This window comes from Echeneis naucrates, chromosome 6 (genome assembly GCF_900963305.1).
Source record: "Echeneis naucrates chromosome 6, fEcheNa1.1, whole genome shotgun sequence".
Classification (NCBI taxonomy): Eukaryota; Metazoa; Chordata; class Actinopteri; order Carangiformes; family Echeneidae; genus Echeneis; species Echeneis naucrates.
The window spans coordinates 275,057-294,376 of record NC_042516.1 but is presented as its reverse complement, the minus strand read 5'-3'; the positions used below and the strand labels follow the sequence as shown (position 1 = coordinate 294,376).

General features: G+C 41.4%; 1 protein-coding gene across 2 annotated transcripts in view; it reads left to right on the top strand.

Moving 5' to 3' along the window:
* pomgnt2 (protein O-linked mannose N-acetylglucosaminyltransferase 2 (beta 1,4-)) overlaps positions 1-18,422 on the top strand; it is a 35,502-nt gene extending 17,080 nt beyond the window's left edge. Inside the window, exon 2 of one of the 2 annotated variants that reach the window (XM_029505365.1) lies at positions 14,561-18,422. In XM_029505365.1, coding sequence (XP_029361225.1) covers positions 14,611-16,410 — 1,800 coding nt within the window. In that variant the 5' untranslated portion in view covers positions 14,561-14,610 and the 3' untranslated portion in view covers positions 16,411-18,422. Of the gene's footprint in view, positions 1-14,522 lie in introns of both variants that reach the window. The other variant, XM_029505364.1, reaches the window with a different exon arrangement.
* Positions 18,423-19,320: the final 898 nt, after the last annotated feature.

Genomic DNA, 19,320 nt, shown 5'->3' with positions numbered 1-19,320 from the left:
TAATCGATATCCAAATGCTGTTACTCACTGCAAGTCTGTCTTAATCAATTTCTGGATTATGCATATTAACGTTATTAGCATCGCTGCTCACTGAGTCAGAGCCATTTGGATTGACAGTGTCATTGGTAAAGTTACCAGAAGGAGTAAACAGCGCTGCTGAGAGTAGAGACTCTGCAATAGGCCAAAGAAAGACAAAGCTGCACCATACTGTGATGATGGTGATGCGTAACATGGAATAGTCCATGTAGTGCAACTGAAGGGGGGATGCACGGCACGGCAGAAAGACCGTCGAGAAATGAGTAATTGAACAAATTAGGCATCCCATGCTATTTATGTGAACAAATTTTTATAAGGACAATAAATAAGGGGAAAATAGAGAGGGCATTTTTGGGGGCACCAAAGGGCCTTGTGTTGTCTTTCTACAAATTGTGCCTTTCTGTATTCACCTTATTTTTCATGGAAGCACTCAGGCAAGACAGAGCACAGCCAGCTTCAGGTTTGTTGTGCGACACTTCTGGTCCAGCACTCTTCACCACTGTGTAGCTTTTAGCTAAATTGTGTCTACTGCAGCTACAGAGAGATATTTGTTTTTTGTTTTTTGTTTTTTGTTGTTAAGTAATGGCTTCAAGGAAGACCAGGGTCTCTTGTGCGAATAGGGGCTATCATAATAACTGGTATAAACGCAAAGTTTACCCAGAGAGGGAGTGTTTTGAACATCGGCCACGTACGAGAGCTGAATGTGGATGTAAGTCGCCATATGATCTGCACCCTCCGCCAAAAGACGATAAATCCCTTTGCCTGTGGTTCATTCATGATGATGCTGATTAAAAATGGCAAAGTACATTTAGGCAAAAACGTCATGTCAACTTGTTTTTTTTTTTTATTTAGTTACAGACCACTGTGCCTTAATTGTGCTACCATTTTTACATATGATATACATACATCAAATCAAATCAAATCAAATCAGATTTATTTGTATAGCGCCAAATCATAACAAAGTTACATCAAGGCACTTTACATATAGAGCAGGTCTAGACCAAACTATAAATTTATTTAAAGAGACCCAACAGATCCCCCGATGAGCAGGAAAGACTTCCTTTAAAAGGCAGAAACCTCGAGCAGAACCAGGCTCAGGGGGGGCGGCCATCTGCCTCGACTGGTTGGGTTGAGAGAGAGAGACATATATAATACATATATAATGTGTATGTTTACATTAACTAAACAATTACAATTTATGAGAAAGATGGTGTTTCTTTAATGAGCTTGCTTTATTCTGAACAATTTATATTTCAAGAACTGAATAGTACCAAAAGATTTTCAGACTATGTAATTACACATACAACTTGATGTTGAATAAAATGGCTACTTATTTTCAAGTGTCAATTGAATTTTTATTTCATGCATGACTGCAGCAACAACGGCCGACGTAGTAAGGACCCCAGCAGAGTGGAGGTCAGCTTTGCTTTGACTGGGCAATACATCAGCTTTGTACTGGAACTGGTACTGTCAGTCGGTAAGCATCTGAGGATGTGGTACCAGCCTCCCATCTTGTCTTTTTAAGGTTTCTTTATGGTGTACCTACGACACTGTTGATCAACATTAGCTTGCACCATTAGCTCCAGTAAGGGAAAGCGGCTTACCGGAAGTGCCGCACAAAAACATTTTTACATTTATGGCAGCAAAGTGGTTAGCGCTGTTGCCTCACAATAAAAAGGTCAGGGGTTTAACTTCCTGGCCTAGGGCCTTTCTGTGCAGTTTGCATGTTCTCCCTGTGCCTGTGTGGGTTTCCTCCAGGTACTTTCCAATCCCTGTAAAAAAAAAAAAAAGACTCATTCAAATGAATAGGAAAGTATGTCCAAACGTTTGACTGGTAGTGTAGATGAATGTGTTCTGTGAAGCTAGTTTTTCATGTTTATCTGAGCAGGGTCAGCCCTCTTTATCCCATCAATCTACCAATCTCTGAAACACTATCTCATCAGAGAACATCTCCTCTTCTAACACCCATTTTGGCATTTCCTCAAATGACCTTCTCTGATTTAACAGATGTTGGACAAAGGCTTTTTCTGTACTCATGTCCCTCACTTTGAATAAAAACATCTGCCAAATCAGTGAATGTAAATATAAGATCTATGAGGGCCCACATGTATATGGGCCCATATGTGCTGGCAAATGTGCACTACACTACTGTAAAAGCTGGGTTGCAGCTGTTTACTGTCTGTGTAGTTAAGCAGAGTTCACTCTACACCCTACTTTCTGCCCCTGTCGCCATCTCCTACCGAGATTTGTAAAGGATGAAAATGTCTCCTCAGGTTACCCAAGTTGCCAAAAATAAATAGTGTCTGCTTCTTTAGAGACATGAACACTGGTATTTTTTAAGTGCATGGCTAGCTTTTGTATTCTAGTTCTGTCCTGTTATACCGAGGCAATACATAAGTGCTGTGCGGTGGTGTTTTTAGAGGATGCCCTTCTCACCTTTTTCCTCTTTCAGTGTGTCACATCCACGCAAACACAAACTTGTCTGAATCAGCTTCAGTTTCTCCCGCATCCCTCAGAAGAAGAGACAGCACAATAGCACAATGCACTGGACAGTCTTGTTCCTATATCTGTTGTATTTTAGAGGGCATTGCAGGTTATTGTTAGACAATATTAAGAAGGACAAAATGCCATTAGGGAACACGCTATAATTCAGGTGAGTAAGCAGCCGCAGATACTTTTAGACATCTAAAATGAATTTATTTATGAACACATTTATTAAATAGAAAGAAAAAATATTTAAAAAAACAACAACAACAACTTCCCTTTCATGCTTTGGGGTTCACCCCAGCCGTACACTTATTAGTGCTTTGTCTACCCTTTTGAAGATGGGCTATCATCTTATCTAAAATGAAGATAACACTGTATATATTGCTTTTTCTTACCTTTACACTTTGTATAAACAACTAAAGTGTGTTGCTTATGAAATCCACAAAGTGCTACAGAGAAAATAAAATTTTATCTATGTAATGAACACATTTTGAACATTTTGAATTCTTGAAAAAATAATACAATGTCTGAATGTCTCTTTCAAATAAATTAAAAAGCTGAACTTAAATTATCCATGTAGCAAACAAAAGCAAAAAAAGGCGTCATCCTTATATCGCTTTTGGGCTTTCAGAGCTTGTAGCGGAGCCTTGACCTGAATTTAAAAAAAAAATTGGGGAAAAAAGCACTGTGTCACTAAACAATGAAAAATACATATTTGCTAAATATCTGCATAAATATTTATTTTACCTGGTTAATGGGACTTCTGCTCCTGAACCTCTGCGCACAGCGTCTGCAACTCGGGGCTGTACGAAGTCACTCTCATCTTTACGCAGGACTGTAAGCTGTCATCTGTGAGGCGTGAGCGGTGTTTGTTTTTAATGTAGTTCATGGTGGAGAATAGCTGCTGGTACTGGTACTGGTAGGCCACTCTCATCAGAGGTAAATGCAAATGAATCTGCCCAGGCATCATTGAATGTTCTATTTTCTTCAGATATTTTTCTTTTTTTACATTTCTCCATACTTGGCCTTGCTGGGGTTGAAAGTCGCGACAAATGGACGGCGTTTTGGCGGGTACACCGGCTTTCGCGAGTATGACGTTTATTTTGAGCGACGAAAAACAATAAAATATATTTATTCTAATATGTCAAGATCACAATAATCTTCCAATTTAGAACTAAAATATTAAAGAACTAACACAAATAAAATACACTTCAATTAAATACTTTGTTTTTTTTTTTTTTTTTAGTAATTTATTTTCCCAAGCCACTCAGAGCCGCAGTATAAGGATGAAAGAGCCGCGGGTGGCCAACCCCTGGAATAGACCAATAGTGGGAAATGTGTAACAAGAGACTGGGGGCCTTTTTATGACTTTCACTGCCAGTCATTGTGAAGCAACTACGCTAGCATAGCACTTCATTTATGTAGCAGGAAACTGTGTGAACCTTTCTGTTATAGGCTACTTTGGGGGGACTAACTTCAGATCAAAGGCCAGTCAGATTGGTTTGATCAACTTTGTCATTGGTTTTTGAGCTACTCTTTTGAAGCATCCAGTTTATAATGTGACCATTGTCATCTTGTTTTTGTTTTTTTTTTTGTTTTTTTTTTTTTTTAACCTTTTGGTTTAACAAAGGATCTGACCTGCTCTGTAATGTGTCCTGATTGTGTGGTCCAGGCTGCCTATCATACAGTAACCATCCCCCAAAATACATACGGGCTATTTTCCTCTAAATGGGCATTTTAAAAAATTACGTTGTGTTAAATTTGTATCGTATCAAAAAAGAGGCCTAGAGCATGAACTTAGTAAGAAGGAGTTTACTTTAACTCTTCTAAACCGAGTTTGTCACCAGCGGTCAACACACTTCGAACTACCGTAAGTTCACAAATGTTTGCTCTATCTGAGAAATTCCAGCAGTTTCTGAAAACTGAGAAGTTGCACTTCATAGCTATATAGGGTCAATATGGTAATTCCACTTGTGCTGTTGCCAGATATTGCAGAATCTGCTCCTTTGTTGTTGAACGTTAATCGAGTCTTTCGACATACAGGAAACTGCCACATATAGAAGGTTCTAAGTACTCTGGAAAAATGGGCAAAAGCACTTACTGACAGGACACTTTCTGGCCTTTATAATCATTAATTTAAGCCAAAAGTCCAGGTGGATAGTAGGATGGTTTGGTTTAGAAGGTTGAACTAATCTAAATCTAAAATAAAAAAATTGGACTTTTAAATCAAATGAGGGCAGTAGGGACATTGTCACTGTTTGATTTCTTTTGACAACTGGCAGAGTCTAACATTATGGTCATGAGATTTAAAGCTCTTCAGCTGTCACTTAATGTTTTGAGTCCCAGAGTCTAAATCCATTTTTCTTCTGTCTAGGTCTAAGAAAGATGTACAACTATATATTGCCCCCAAAAGTGTGTGTGTGTGTTTGTGTGTGTGTCCAAGCTGGTTTAAGAAACAGCTCTAGAATGAGAGAAAGGTTATGAGATTTTAGTAGAGCCAGATAATGGCTTCTGGGCCATTAATTCTCCATTGAGCCACAATGAGCTCCAACAAGCTTGATCCAACCTGACAGGTCACATTTGGTCCAGGGATAAAGATGGCAGCAAATAAGGACAGATCATCATTGCCAGAAGAGATCAGCATTCAACCAAAATGGCGAAAAAAGTAGTTAGAGGAAAGAAGAAAAGGGACTGAAGGAGAAAAAACAGGGCTAAATGGATTGAGGCTGTTTCCTTTTTAATTCCTTCTCTGAAGCGACAGGCCCAGGGTCTCTGAGGTGATTTAAAAGGGAAAGAAATCTAGTGAAAGAGAGACGGTTAACTCCTGTATGGGGGATGGTTTGCATGCCAGGGAACAAGTGGGAAGCTTCACACAGCGCTCTTACTACCACTCCCCTCATAGCACCCCTAGGTTTTAATTTCCAGGGTTCTCATTAAAATGCATTAGATTCTCCAGGTTGCAGTGCGCCACCTTCTACCACATCATCGGGGTGCTTATCATTTCCAGAGCAAACTGATATGCTAACTAGTGACTCTGGGGAAGCTGAAGCTTCAGTGTCTGCGTTGAAGGTAGGGCTGAAAAAGGTGACTGACAGACAGCTTATAAGGGGGTGGGGGCATGGACTAACTTTATTTGATAATGAGGAATAAAATGGCCAAGGAGACATGGCAGTGGAATATAGTAGACTGAAAACCCCAAAATGAATACCTACATATAATGCGTAAAAACCTCTCTCTCTCTCCCTGTCTTTGTCTCTCTCTCTATATATATATATACAGCATCATATGTCTCCTGCTGTCATTCTGTCCCTACTCTACCCAACTTTGCCGTGGCCCCCATGTCTCTCTCACCCTCTCTCTCTCTCTCTCTCTCTTTCTCTCTCTTCCCCTCTCCCACTCTCAACCCAACCGGTACCCCTCCCCTGAGCCTGGTTCTGCTCGAGGTTTCTGCCTCTTAAAGGAAGTTTTTCCTTGCCACTGTCGCCAAGTGCTTGCTCATCGGGGGATCTGTTGGGTCTCTTTAAATAAATTTATAAAGAGTTTGGTCTAGACCTGCTCGATATGTAAAGTGCCTTGATGGCGATTTGGCGCTATACAAATAAGTATGATTATGTATATATACAGCACAGGCCAAAAGTTTGGACACACTTTCTCATTCAAATGAATAGGAAAGTGTGTCCAAACTTTTAGCCTGTAGAGTGTGTGTGTGTGTGTGTGTGTGTGCATATATATATATATATATATATATATATATATATATATATATATATATATATATATATATATTTATATGCGACTAAGATAGTTTTTCTGTGTGAGAAGTTGTGGAGTAAGTGATTTTGTGCCTAACCGAAGCATCACCCTTTGAATAAACTGAATGTATTTATGATGCATTTTGGGTAGTCTAAATGCAGTGCACAAGTGAGACCAAACACATGGCAAAGTGCTATAAAACACAATAAAACTGAAAGTAGTTAAGTTAAACTATGACATGAGTAAAAGTACAGGAATGCAGTGAATTAATTGATTTGCAATAAATGGAAATATTGAAACAAACAAACTGACTGAAGGAATAACACTGTAATTATCTTGTTATTTTTATTAAAAGAACACCACCCCTGTTCAAAATAAAAATGCTGAATAAAATAAGTTACAATAAATTTCTTGGCTCAGTGACATCGCTGTAAACTTTAAGCCAAAGGCACAATGTTTCATTTGGGGTAACAGTCCAAAAAATGCAATTTTCCTCTGCATTTTTCTCCTCGTTCTCCTCCTCCTTTCCCTTTCTGCATCTTCTCTCTCCTCTCCTCCTTCTAGTTGACTGCTCAAATTGGAAGAAGTTTTCAGAGTTCTGTGAAGTAATTATTTCCCCTCTTGGAGTGAAGCTGCATCCAGCTGCACTAAAAAGCCTTTCACAGGCAGGCAGGCAGTGGCTGTGTTTATCTTGAGAGACAAATTAGACACAGATGTTAGGGAAGGCAACAAGTCAATTCCAAATTTAACAAATAACAAATTAAAAATGATCAGAATCATTCTTTAACTCTTTCAAACATTCTTTTCATTTTATTGACAGGATGATGAGCAATGTGGGAGTGCTGGATTTGAATTAAACTTGGGACGGTGTTGGCTTTTGAATATCTGAATGAAATAATGGCTTAGTTACTGTGCTGTAGTCGTACACCAAGTTAAAAAATCCAGTCTAAGAACTGCAGTCCCAGATTTACAATTGTGAAACAGCAGTCTTTGGATCAGACTTATTGAAGCCTAATGCAGCAGTTCCCAACCTTTTTGACTGCACGGGCCGAGAGACAGAAAGCAGCTGTGGTATCTCTGATGGACCGGTGGGGAAGTTTGCGAATTAGAATGTTTACATTGTCACACGACATAAAAAGGCGAAAACAGATAAACAATTTCAGATGGAAATAATCTGCCTTATGATATATGATAAAGAGGTTGGATTTTTAGAGTCATAATTATCAAAACACAATGCAGTACATTTATGGCATATACCCTCCTCATTTTTCTTTTTTTTTTAGGCCCGGTTGTTGGGGACCCCTGGCCCTGGAATCAAGGGTAGAAAAATAGGCATACTGTTTTTTGTAGGAATCAGTCTTGTTTTACATTAATAAAGTATATCATGTTGACCTACATCTGATTCTAAATTAAATCTTAGAGCAAGCCCTAACTGTGGAGCAAAATTTTCACCAAAGAAAGTTGCCTACCTGTTGCTCTGTGAAAAGTATCTTTCCTCCAGGTGCTCTCAAATCAAATCAAATCAAATCAGATTTATTTGTATAGCGCCAAATCATAACAAAGTTACATCAAGGCACTTTACATATAGAGCAGGTCTAGACCAAACTCTTTATAAATTTATTTAAAGAGACCCAACAGATCCCCCGATGAGCAAGCACTTGGCAACAGTGGCAAGGAAAAACTTCCTTTAAGAGGCAGAAACCTCGAGCAGAACCAGGCTCAGGGGAGGCGGCCATCTGCCTCGACCGGTTGGGTTGAGAGTGGGAGAGAGAGAGAGAGAGAGTGGGAGAGAGAGAGAGGCATTGGAGGGGGGGGGGGGTGTAGGCAGGAACATGTTGTTGCATGAAGTTCATGCAACTCTCCAGGTACCAACGTTTTAAATTTTTTGTTAAACAAGTAAACTTAACAAAGTTTGATCTATTATGTTTTATGATCAAAAAGTACAACTAACTTGTTTTTAATAAATGCTTATAACAAGTTACCGAAAACTGAGTTAGTTCACCCCAGTATTTCTGTATAAAATTGCCATTTATTTACAGTGTATGTGTGTAGGTATAAATAAAACACTTGTGAAAGTGAGTCTCATAAAAACGAACAAACATGAGCCTGAGTCTGTTTCCTTGATGCTGTTTTTAGCAGGTGGCTAGCTATCTTTGTGAAAAAGTCCTTTAGTGAAGTGAGAAAATGGGAATGAAGTGAAGCCATGGAAGTGAGGTGTGGATGAATTTTGTGGAAAATAAGCACCTTCAACACACCCACAATGAGAGGAATACAATAAGGAGACAAGCCATACAATGCTCTTTTACACTTTATTTAACTTGTAGGAATTATTTCTGTTTATAATCTTGGAAATCAAAGGTTGAACAAAACAGCAAAAATGTATGAGAGGGATTTTCTCCTCTATAAATATTTAGGAAGGTCAAATTGAGCTTGCGCAGCTAAAGGAAAGTGTTGCACATGTAAGGTGACAGACGTGAAGTCTGCTCAACTCTTTTCAACTTATCAAATTATCAACTTTTTGATAATTTATATTATTTATTGATTTATAGTGTTTATCTATGTGTTGTGAAAATTTCAAAACAAATGCATACATATCAGATACATCTACTCTAATGAGACTTCCAACCTTTGATCCTGACTTTGATTTCTTTAAACGCTTTAATCAGCAGCTTTGTCCTGGGAGTCAATTAAATGGTGGTGGGTTTAAGTAGACACTGAATTGGCATCATCAATTTGTTGTTTCTCTGGATTCTGGAAATTTACTTCTACTACTAAAAAAGAACATGGAAAATGTAACAGCATCAAATGGAGTCTATTTTTCTCAAGGCCAGAGCTTAAGTGTTTCATATTTTATAAAGCTAAACCTCAATGTGGTCTTTGATTATAAATCAGGCCCAGGTTCTATGGTAATGCAGTGGAAGTATCAAAGGTCTCAATCCACAGAGAAATTCTCACAGCCTGTATTCAGAAATTGAGCTTTAAAACCAGCTGTCAGGTGTTCGGTGTCACGTGGGTCTTTGTGATGTGAGGACAAAGTCACTGTCCTCAGCCATGCCTCAGGCTCTGCCCACCTCGGCCCAATATCCAACCTCACAAGATTTGGAGTGTTTCCCTAAATTCTGTTGTTGCCACAATAACAAAGTCACAGGTTTGGTTCCCGGCCTGGAGCCTTTCTGTGTGGAGTTTGCATGTCCTTGTTCCTGTGTGGGTTTCCTCCCACCATCCATAGACGTCATGTTTGGGTTAACTGGTGACTAAATTGTCTGTAGGTCTGAGTGTGAGTGGTTGTTGGTCTCTGTCTGTCTCTGTGTGTTGCTCCTGTGATGGACTGGCGACCTGTCCAGGGTGTACCCAGCCCTCACCCAGTGTTAGCTGGGATTGGCTTTAGCAGCCCCTGCCACCTGGAAACAGATAAGTTGTAGAAGATGAAGTAATTCACTTTTAAAATATCCATAATATGTGTCGACCATCTTACTGTCATCACTCAGCACCTCCGTGAAAAAAAAAAAGGGAGCGAGTGGAGGGAAAGAAGCCAAGCTTTTAGGTCATTCCTTTTTTACTTTCTGTGTTCTTTACAGCACCCACCGACCACCTCATCAGATAGATAAACCTGTACAAAACGTTTATGTTCTGGGCAGTAATTTGACTGTTCTGCTCATTGACTCAGATAAAAAGAAGCCAGTCGTCTTCAAGATTCACATGGTTTTTTTAGCCTGATTTAAATCATCATGTTCCCTCATCCAGAACCAGTGAAGGTCTGCAGCCTGTGTTGTGGTGATGAAAATGAGGATGTTTTGTGCTGCTGTGGTGTCTTGCAGTGTTTCTGACATTTTCAAAGCTTTACGTGTTCTTGGCTTGGGCATGCTGCAGAGGTCATTCACGCATGTCCCTGCGGGAGCCAGTGTGCAGTGAGAGGGATTAAACAGCAGTGCTGGCACAGAGAGCCCTGTTCTGCCCTCATCCTTGCAGACTTGGGCAGCAAGCAGGAAGCCTGGCTAATGTTTGCCCAGCAGCTTCTTCTTCACACTTCATTTCACTTTACTTTGGCTGCTGCATCAGCATTGAGGCCATTTTCAGCACACAGTGGCTGTGCCGTTCTGATTCCTGTCCTATCATGTTTTGTCATGAAGCTTGTTTTGTTATATGGTAGTGATTTCTGTAGAATCGCTTAAGTCCTTTGTTCTCCCTGCTGCTCATCTAGATTCACTGTCATATTCTGCATCTCATGACTTTTACAACACCCCTACACCACAATATTGTAGGGTGCAAATGGGGCTCCATTGCGTTTCCTTACTAACCTGAGGTGGATTTCACTGTTGTAGAGCAAGTGGCTCGACTATGGACTCCCCTTTGTCATCATTCTATTAAAAACGGTGAGCAGTTCAGTTGCTTGAAATGAATAATTAATATCTGGGGGCAGGCCAAGGGCACTGTGTATTTGTGTCTGAGTCAGAATATGTAAGTCTCCTACACCTCTGTACCTCTTCTGTCTGTAGCGCAAACTGTAAATGAAGATGGACTGGACTCCACTGTAGCCATCTTGGTAAAGTCAGACTCCGCCCACAACTCCCAAATAATCCAAAAATGGCTAGAGTGTGGGTGGGCAATATAGGCACCAGTGTCAGAAAGATGGGTCTCCATCAGAGGTCATGGGTGTTTCAACATGACTGAAAACACCTTTAGATTAGATTTCCTTTATTGTCCCACAATGGGGAAATCCACATTGTTACAGCAGCAAGATTATTTAACTTAAGAGATAGAGAGAACAACAAACAAACAAGCAAACAAAAGAGACACACAATAGCAGTCAGTACTACCCATAGCAGCAGTTGTAACTGGGTAGTTGTTATTTCACATTTCACATAATGAATTTCACAGTATTATATGTTTTCACAGTATTATTCTTAGTTTGTGTGAAGTCTACTGGGGGGTCAGTCCTGGTGGTAGCAGCAGGAAGGAAGGAGCTACAATATCTCTCCTTCACACACCTGGGGTGAAGGAGTCTGTGACTGAAGGAGCTGCACAGTGCACTGATGGTGTCCTGCATGGATGCATTGTCCATCATTGATGACAGCTTTGCTATCGTCCTCCTCTCTCCCACCACCTGCACTGACTAAAGGGGGGAACCAAAAACAGAGCTGACAGTGGATAGAGATGCTGCTGCTCCAGCCGACCACTCCAGAGAAGATGGCTGATTCCACAACAGAGTCAAAGAAGGTAGTGTGCAGAACTGTGCCTGAAGTCTGCAGTGTACAGGGTGAACAGGAAAGGAGCCCTGGTACTGAGACACAGTCCTTATTCCTCACATACTGTGGGCGGTTTGTGTTGTAGTCCATAATCCAAGTTGTGAGGTGGTGATCCACGCCTGACAGCTCCAGCTTGTCCCTCAGAAGTAGCGTTTGGATGCTGTTGAAAGCACTGGAGAAGTCAAAGAATGTGACTCTCGCAGTGCTTCCAGGCCTTTCAAGGTGGGAGAGGGCTCTGTGCAGAAGGAAGATGACAGCGTCTTCCACACCGATGCTGGGCAGGTAGGCGAACTGCAGCGGATCCATCAATGGTCCCACCAGCGGGCGGAGATGGATGAGGACCAGCCGTTCCAGTGTCTTCATCAGGTGCAAAGTCAGCGCCACTGGCCTGTAGCTGTTGAGCTCCTTTGGGTGTGGCGTCTTTGAAACTGGCACCACGCAGGATGTTTTCCACAGTTGTGGAGCTCTCCCCAGCTTCAGGCTCAGGTTGAAGACATGCTCCACAATCCCACAGAGTTGGTCTGCGCAGGACTTGAGGAGCTTGGAACTGATGCCGTCCGGACCTTTTTCACCTTGATCTTCCTGAGCTCTCTCCTCACCTGGTCAGCAGAGAGGGACAGACTGGGGCTCAGGCGCAGAGTGATTGGGGATGTGTGGGAGGGTGGAGGTGTGAGAGGAGGTGAGAATGTCAGTGGGTGGGGTGGGGTGGTACGGGTGGAGGTAGTGGGGGTTGGCTGCGATCTGAGTGCTGAGTGCTGAGAGTGAGTGGGGGTGGGGGAGGGGGAATACAGGGTGTGTCGTCAAGGGGGGCTGCAGCAAGGAGGACTGGGCTGGGAGAGGGTTAGGTGTCTGATCGATCCTGTTGAAGAACAAGTTCAGATCATTCACCACTTCTGATCCCCCTCATACTGGGAGTCAGCCTGTCTGTATCCTGAGATGGTCTTCAGGCCTCTCCAGACTCCGCTGACGTTGTTCTGCTGCAGCTGATCCTCCATCTTCTTCCTGTAGCAGTTCTTCCCCTCTCTGATCTTCCACCTCAGCTCCTTCTGCACAGTCTCTCCTTATTTCCAGACTGAAAGGCCCTCTTTTTCTCCTTAGGAAGGGCCTTTCTGTATCCTGTATCTGTCCAAGCGTACTCAGAAATGACCACAATCCCATAGAGCACCAAAAATCTCCAAAAATCTGTTTGAATAAGGCACCATTTAAATCTGAAAGACCTGGAGCAGCTTACAAAAGAAGAGTGTTCCAAAAACCCAGTTCAGAGGAGTGATAAACTACTTCATGGCTACAGGAAGGAAGATTCATTTCAGTTATCCATTCTGCCAATGAGTTTGACCAGTTCAGTGTGGAATAAGATCAAATTAGGCTTTTAATAATAAGCATGTTTAATAAGTTGAAGTTTTAGCTTCAATGCAAACAACAGTAATAAACATGCTAGTAACAACGCATTTGTAATTGCAATGATGTCCTAGGCGAAGGGGTGCATTACCTGAAAGAACAGTAAGGGTACTAGTATATTTGGCCATAACTGTAACTTCAGTCAATAATAAAATGCAAACAGGTGAGTTTTGTACAAAACCAACGGCACTCATAAAGTTTTCATGAAAGCCCAGAGGAAGAAAAACTTCTGTATTTGTGCCTAATTTGAAAGGATATCAATCTGAAAGTCTTTTTGACATCTTGACAGAATGAGGATTCCAATGTGTCGATCAGTCAGTCACCAGAAAATGAATCAGCAGCTAATTGATAGTTGATTGATCATTTAAGTAGTTACCAGCATCGCTCACTTCTCTATCACAGTGAACTCATACTACCATCACATTTGAGGACATCTCTTTTGACCTTTTATAGTCCAAACAATTAATTGACCAAATAAGAAGCAGATGAATCAATATCAGAAATAATTATTAGCCTTAGTCCAGTCAAGTGAAAAAGACCAATTACAGCACTGAGATAATAAACATGTAATGGGGATATTACAAACACGAGTTTTCATCATTTATTTAGTGTTCACATCTTTCTTTCTCCTCCTTTAGAGTGGCAGCATCCATATAGTGCCTCAGTATTTTCACTGAGTTTGATCACAAAGAGTGGCCATGTTGGCCATGAGAAATTGAGAGTTTGATACCCCCCCCCCCAAAAAAAAAAAAAAAAACACTGGAGAAGCAATAGAGTCTATGCGGTTTGTTTGTGTGTGTGTGTGTGTATGAGTTTGAGAGAGTGTGTGAGAGTTCACCTATACTCCTGCCTTGGTGCAGCTTGACCTGATTTAGTTTAGGGCCAGTTTCAGAGGAAAGGACAGAGTTGCTTTTTCAATCCAATTTTGTCACATAGCAGGTGTAATATCAAAGTTGTGACGTGAGAGCACCCCCCTCCTCTCAGTTGTGTGTAAGGACACACTGATGTGTGCAAATGTTCGTAGGAACAATAAAAATCGAGGCGCAAAGGCTTCGTGTGGAAAGCCTTGTTTTTAGTTGGTTAAGCTTGCCCCTCTGATGCTTTTTGCATACTAATTGCGTCGTGTTTGCAGGCAGCTGCTTGCTGTTCATTGTTGATTTGATTGTGACTCTCAATGACTCACTTGTTCTCTTGGTATGCAGATGAGTAGAAATGAGAGCAATACCCATTTACTTCACCGTGCCTCCTTAAAGTGTAATTTGTTTTTCTATATCCAGGGATGGTGACAGGGGTTACAGTATACAGTTGGGAAATTGTTTCATTTATTTGCCAAAGTAAACAACCACTGTTTCCGAAAGTTAGAGTTGAACCTTATTTTGATATTTTGAATCACTGGATTGCCTTGCTTACAGAAAGACTCCTGCAGCATTTTACTGTATTCTGACTATTGTTATTGTAGTAGTGCTGTTTTATGTCAGCTGCCCTTGTGTTTTCATATTTGCTTTATTATTAGTTTGTTCTTTAATGCGTGTTCTCCTTTTCTCCCTCTTTATCTCCCCCATCCTTTCCTCCCACTCTGCTTTGTCCTCTCCTCTCCTGAAGTCATTGCCTGGCGGCAAATGTCTCGTTGCTTTCCTCAGAGCTCAGAGGCCAGTTGGAGTCACGGGGTGGTTCCTCAGCAGCAGTAGTAATGCGGGCGTCAGTGGCAGGCTGCAGGATGAGCGTGGGTGCACTCCTGAATGGGCTTCTGGTCTCCGTGGTTGCAGCGCTGCTGTGGAAGTATTCCAAATTGAGCGAGCATGCTGCTCTGCTGGAGGATGAGCTGCACATGACACGGCAGTCCCAGGAGCTCTCGCAGGCTCGCATTGATTACCACGTTGCCCTGCAGGCTCTCAAGGAACACGGCACCCGCATGGTCTGCACTGGGAAGATGCACACAGACCGCATCTGCCGCTTTGACTACCTCTGCTACAGCTCTGAAGCAGAGGAGTTTGTGTTCTTCCACTCAAATTCCTCTGTCATGTTGCCTAACCTGGGGTCAAGGCGCTTCCAACCTGCCCTGTTGGACTTGTCATCAGTGGAAGATCACAACACCCAATACTTCAACTTTCTAGAGCTCCCAGCTGCAGCTTTAAAGTTCATGCCCAAGCCTGTGTTTGTACCAGATGTGACATTGATCATGAACAGGTTTAATCCTGATAACGTAATGCATGTATTCCACGATGACCTGCTCCCAGCCTTCTATACCATGGGACAGTATTCAGACCTGGATGATGAGGCTCGTTTAGTGTTCATGGAGGGCTGGAGTGAAGGCCCGCACTTTGAACTCTACAAACTTCTCAGCAGCAAGCAGCCACTACTAAAAGAACAGCTGAGAAACTTTGGAAAACTAATGTGTTTCACCAAATCTTACGTTGGCTTGTCTAAGATGACCACCTGGTACCAGTATGGGTTTGTCCAGCCGCAAGGGCCTAAAGCCAACATTCTGGTCTCTGGGAATGAGATTCGACAGTTTGCCAGAGCTCTGATGGAGAAAATGAATATCACCAGAGTAGACGAGACTGAAAAAGATGGAGAAGATGAGAAGGAGAAAGACAAAAAGGACAATTACATTGTTGTGTTCAGTCGTTCAACAACAAGGCTGATAGTGAACGAAGCAGAGCTCATAATGGCTCTGGCCCAGGAATTCCAGATGAGAGTGATCACAGTATCCCTGGAAGAGCAGTCGTTCCCCAGTATCATTCAGGTGATCAGTGCTGCCTCCATATTGGTCAGCATGCACGGAGCCCAACTAATCACTTCACTGTTCCTCCCCAGAGGAGCTGTTGTGGTGGAACTTTTTCCCTTTGCTGTGAACCCAGAGCAATACACCCCTTACAAAACCTTGGCCTCTCTTCCTGGCATGGATCTTCACTACATTTCCTGGAGGAACACCAAAGAGGAAAACACCATCACCCACCCGGACAGACCCTGGGAACAAGGAGGCATTGTTCACTTGGAGAAAGAGGAGCAGGAGAGAATAGTGGCCAGTAAGGACGTCCCCAGGCACTTGTGCTGTCGTAACCCGGAGTGGCTCTTCCGAATCTATCAGGATACATTGGTGGACATCCCTTCCTTTGTGGAAGTCTTACAAGAGGGTATGAAGACCAAGCCCAGCTTCAAAAAGTCTAAACTGGCCAGCACAGTCCACCCAGGCCGAGTCAGAGAGCCTCAATGTCAAACCTCAGTCCAAACCAGTAACAAGGCAAAACTCACAGTCTCCTGGCATATCCCGTGGAATCTGAAATACCTGAAGGTAAGAGAGGTAAAATATGAAGTGTGGATCCAGGAGCAAGGAGAGAACACCTACATGCCTTATATCCTTCCACAGCAGAACTACACCTTTTCAGAGAACATAAAGCCCTTCACAACCTACCTGGTGTGGGTCAGGTGTATCTTCAACAAGAACCTTCTGGGCCCTTTTGCAGATGTTCTTATGTGCAGGACCTAGTTCAAACCCGTCACTTCGTTGCCATACATTTTCACAAAAAGGTTGCTTGTTGCAGACAATTGGTTCAGACCAGTGGATAGCTTGATGACAGTTTTTCCCCTGGAAATTGTCTTGTGGCTTGGTTTTATAATTTAAGAAGAGGTTGTTGAACATGTTCCTCCAAAATACAAACAACAAAGACACTCTGGACCACCTGCAGTGGATTTCAACCACAGGGTCGGAACTCAGCATAGCTCATTGGCAGCAGTTAGTAACAAATGGAAAATATATTCCATGTACACATGAAAGAAAGAAAGTGGCGCAACGTGTCTCTACTGATAATACCAGATTCAGATCAACAAATTTATTTATGTGCAGAATAATATATAACATGTTTTTTTAGCATTAGTCCAAACACTGGTTCTTTACCTTTTACAGTATGCAATGTAGCTTTTCTGTGGAGAGCAAAAGAAATTTTAGATGGGCAAGATTTATTTTTTTTGATTTATTATTTTTTATTTATTTATTTTTTTTGACCTGTCTGATGTTTACTGTGTGTGTGATACCTGTGTGGACTAGTTTTTCTTACCATCGGCATTAATTGTACAACTGAACCAATACCAAAGCAACTTTTCCCACATTAACTCAGCCAATCATTGCTCATGCCATATAATTATTTTGTTTTTGGAGAAAAAACTCAGTGTCAACAGCAGTGAAACTCAGTGAACAGCTTCACTGTTCCGGTTCTCTGGATCTAATGCATTATTACCAGTTTTTTAGTTCAAGTTTTTATGATATTTTATCCTAAAAGTTCCGACAGCCTGCTGCTTCCCTGAAATACAGTGACAGGCCCATCAAATACTGAATGTGTGAGATAGTATCTGTTAATAAAATAAATATATGGTTGCCATCTAAGGGAGTAAGCTTCATCTTTCTACCTGAAGATGACGCTTACTTGCTGGCCCCTCCCTCTAAGGAGCTAAGTGGCCCCAAAGCACCCTCCCACAATAAAGCAGAGACACAACTGTAGGAGTCCAGTACTCAGTCCTGAACCATTCTCTGGATGTAGACCACACATGACCTCAGCTACATGTACAGGAAAACATGGTTTAGGATTAACCTCTGTGAGCCTCTCAGACATGAACTTCACTACAGCAGACTGATGACTATCAGTGAGCTGACAAAGAGCTGCCGTGCTTTTATTCCATATCACACTGATACTTGAGCATCACAATCCTCAACGGTTCGATCCTGTTTACCCACATTTGTCCCATAGACCTAAATGCAGATGTCACTTCAGGCTGTTACTATGGAAACGACAGCTGAGCATCTATGAGCCTGAAACTCAACAACAAGCCTCCTTGAATGCCACTTCTCTTGACATGTAATCTGAATGAGCTGTGTCTGTACAGCATTGTACTGCTGTCACATCACAGGGCATGATGGGATATTAACTCCACTGTGCGAGAGAGTTAACCTGTTTCACCTATAAATCGGCCATCTATACATTTTCATTAGTGACCCTGAAATCACTGGTGTTGACCCTGGGAGTAAAGATGTCAGTAAAGATGATAATTGAAATTAATGTGGTCGTAGAAATGTAGCAGAAGATGGTTTATAAACTGGCATAAGTAAACTACCAACATATTGTGCCATTGATAAGTGTTTTAATCTATGTCCTTTTAATATCACACTGACCTCTGTGATGTTTTGGGATTGGCAATATTTCCCTTTTTTTCCACTTTTTAACTTCTCTGACATTTTGTCTGAAGTTCTCAGTTGCAGTTTTGTTTGTGCACGTTTAAGATATTATTTGGAGTCATTGTGCAGGTTGTGATGGTATAGATGTGTACTTGTTTGTGTTGTTGGTTAGATTTGTGTGTCTTAACTCAGTGGAAAAGTTGTACTGTTTGTATTGAGTGAAAGAAGAAGAGTGTCTCTGTTTTCTACATTAGCAAACAGTTGGAGTTTCTTTGTCAGTTTGAATAAAGAAGCTTATTTCTTACCTGGTATGCATTGTTATTCCTTTTTTAAAGTGATACGATTGTAACAGAACAGATTTTAACAATCATTACCAATAAGAGCAAAAAAAAAAAAAAAAATATATATATATATATATATATAATTTCTGTGTCTGCAGAAAATAAGAAATTATCTTCTTGTGTGTCTTTATTAAAGGATTGTTGTCATCCTCATCTTTGTTTATGAAAAATTTCTGTACACTCCAGTAACAACTAATCATTTAGCCCAGACACACAAACAACTGCCATGTTTCTGCCCTGAGGCAACACAATCTGTGTCAGCACCTTTACAGCAATTCTAATTAACATCTCATATACATTGTTTAACCCTTATGAAAACCTCAGCCCATTTTGGTGTTTCGAATTCCTACATCTCTCCTGGTTGCCTAGTTACCTCACAATTCATGAGTAAAATATTACAACAAAGAATCAACATCTTGGTATGAATTATGAAGCCAACCCTGGGGATGTAAAACCTATAGATCCTCTGTAGACCACTACAGTCTATCTCCAAGAGTGACTTAGTCCCCTACAACTCTCATGTTCAAATATACAACTTTTGGTCTTCTTCATGTTTACATTTGATCAAGGATTAAAGTTATAATAATTGAGATTGTGGACTCTGAGTGACAGGTGGGTGACTGGATGCGCTGAAATCTCTGCTCCAGCATGATGGCACGGTCACTGTAGCAGCTTATTCTGAGGATACATCTATCTATACTGATAGCCTGTGGCCTCAGAAAGCAAATATGGAGAAAAATCTAGACCTGAGTTGGCTTGAGGAAATGTTTAGAGGAAGTCTGGTAATCCTGACTGAAATATGATGGCCTCAGTTTACAGGCTGAAATCAGGCTTGGGAAACGAGCATGGTCAATATGAACTGTTGATTAATGTCCAGCTGAATGTGAGC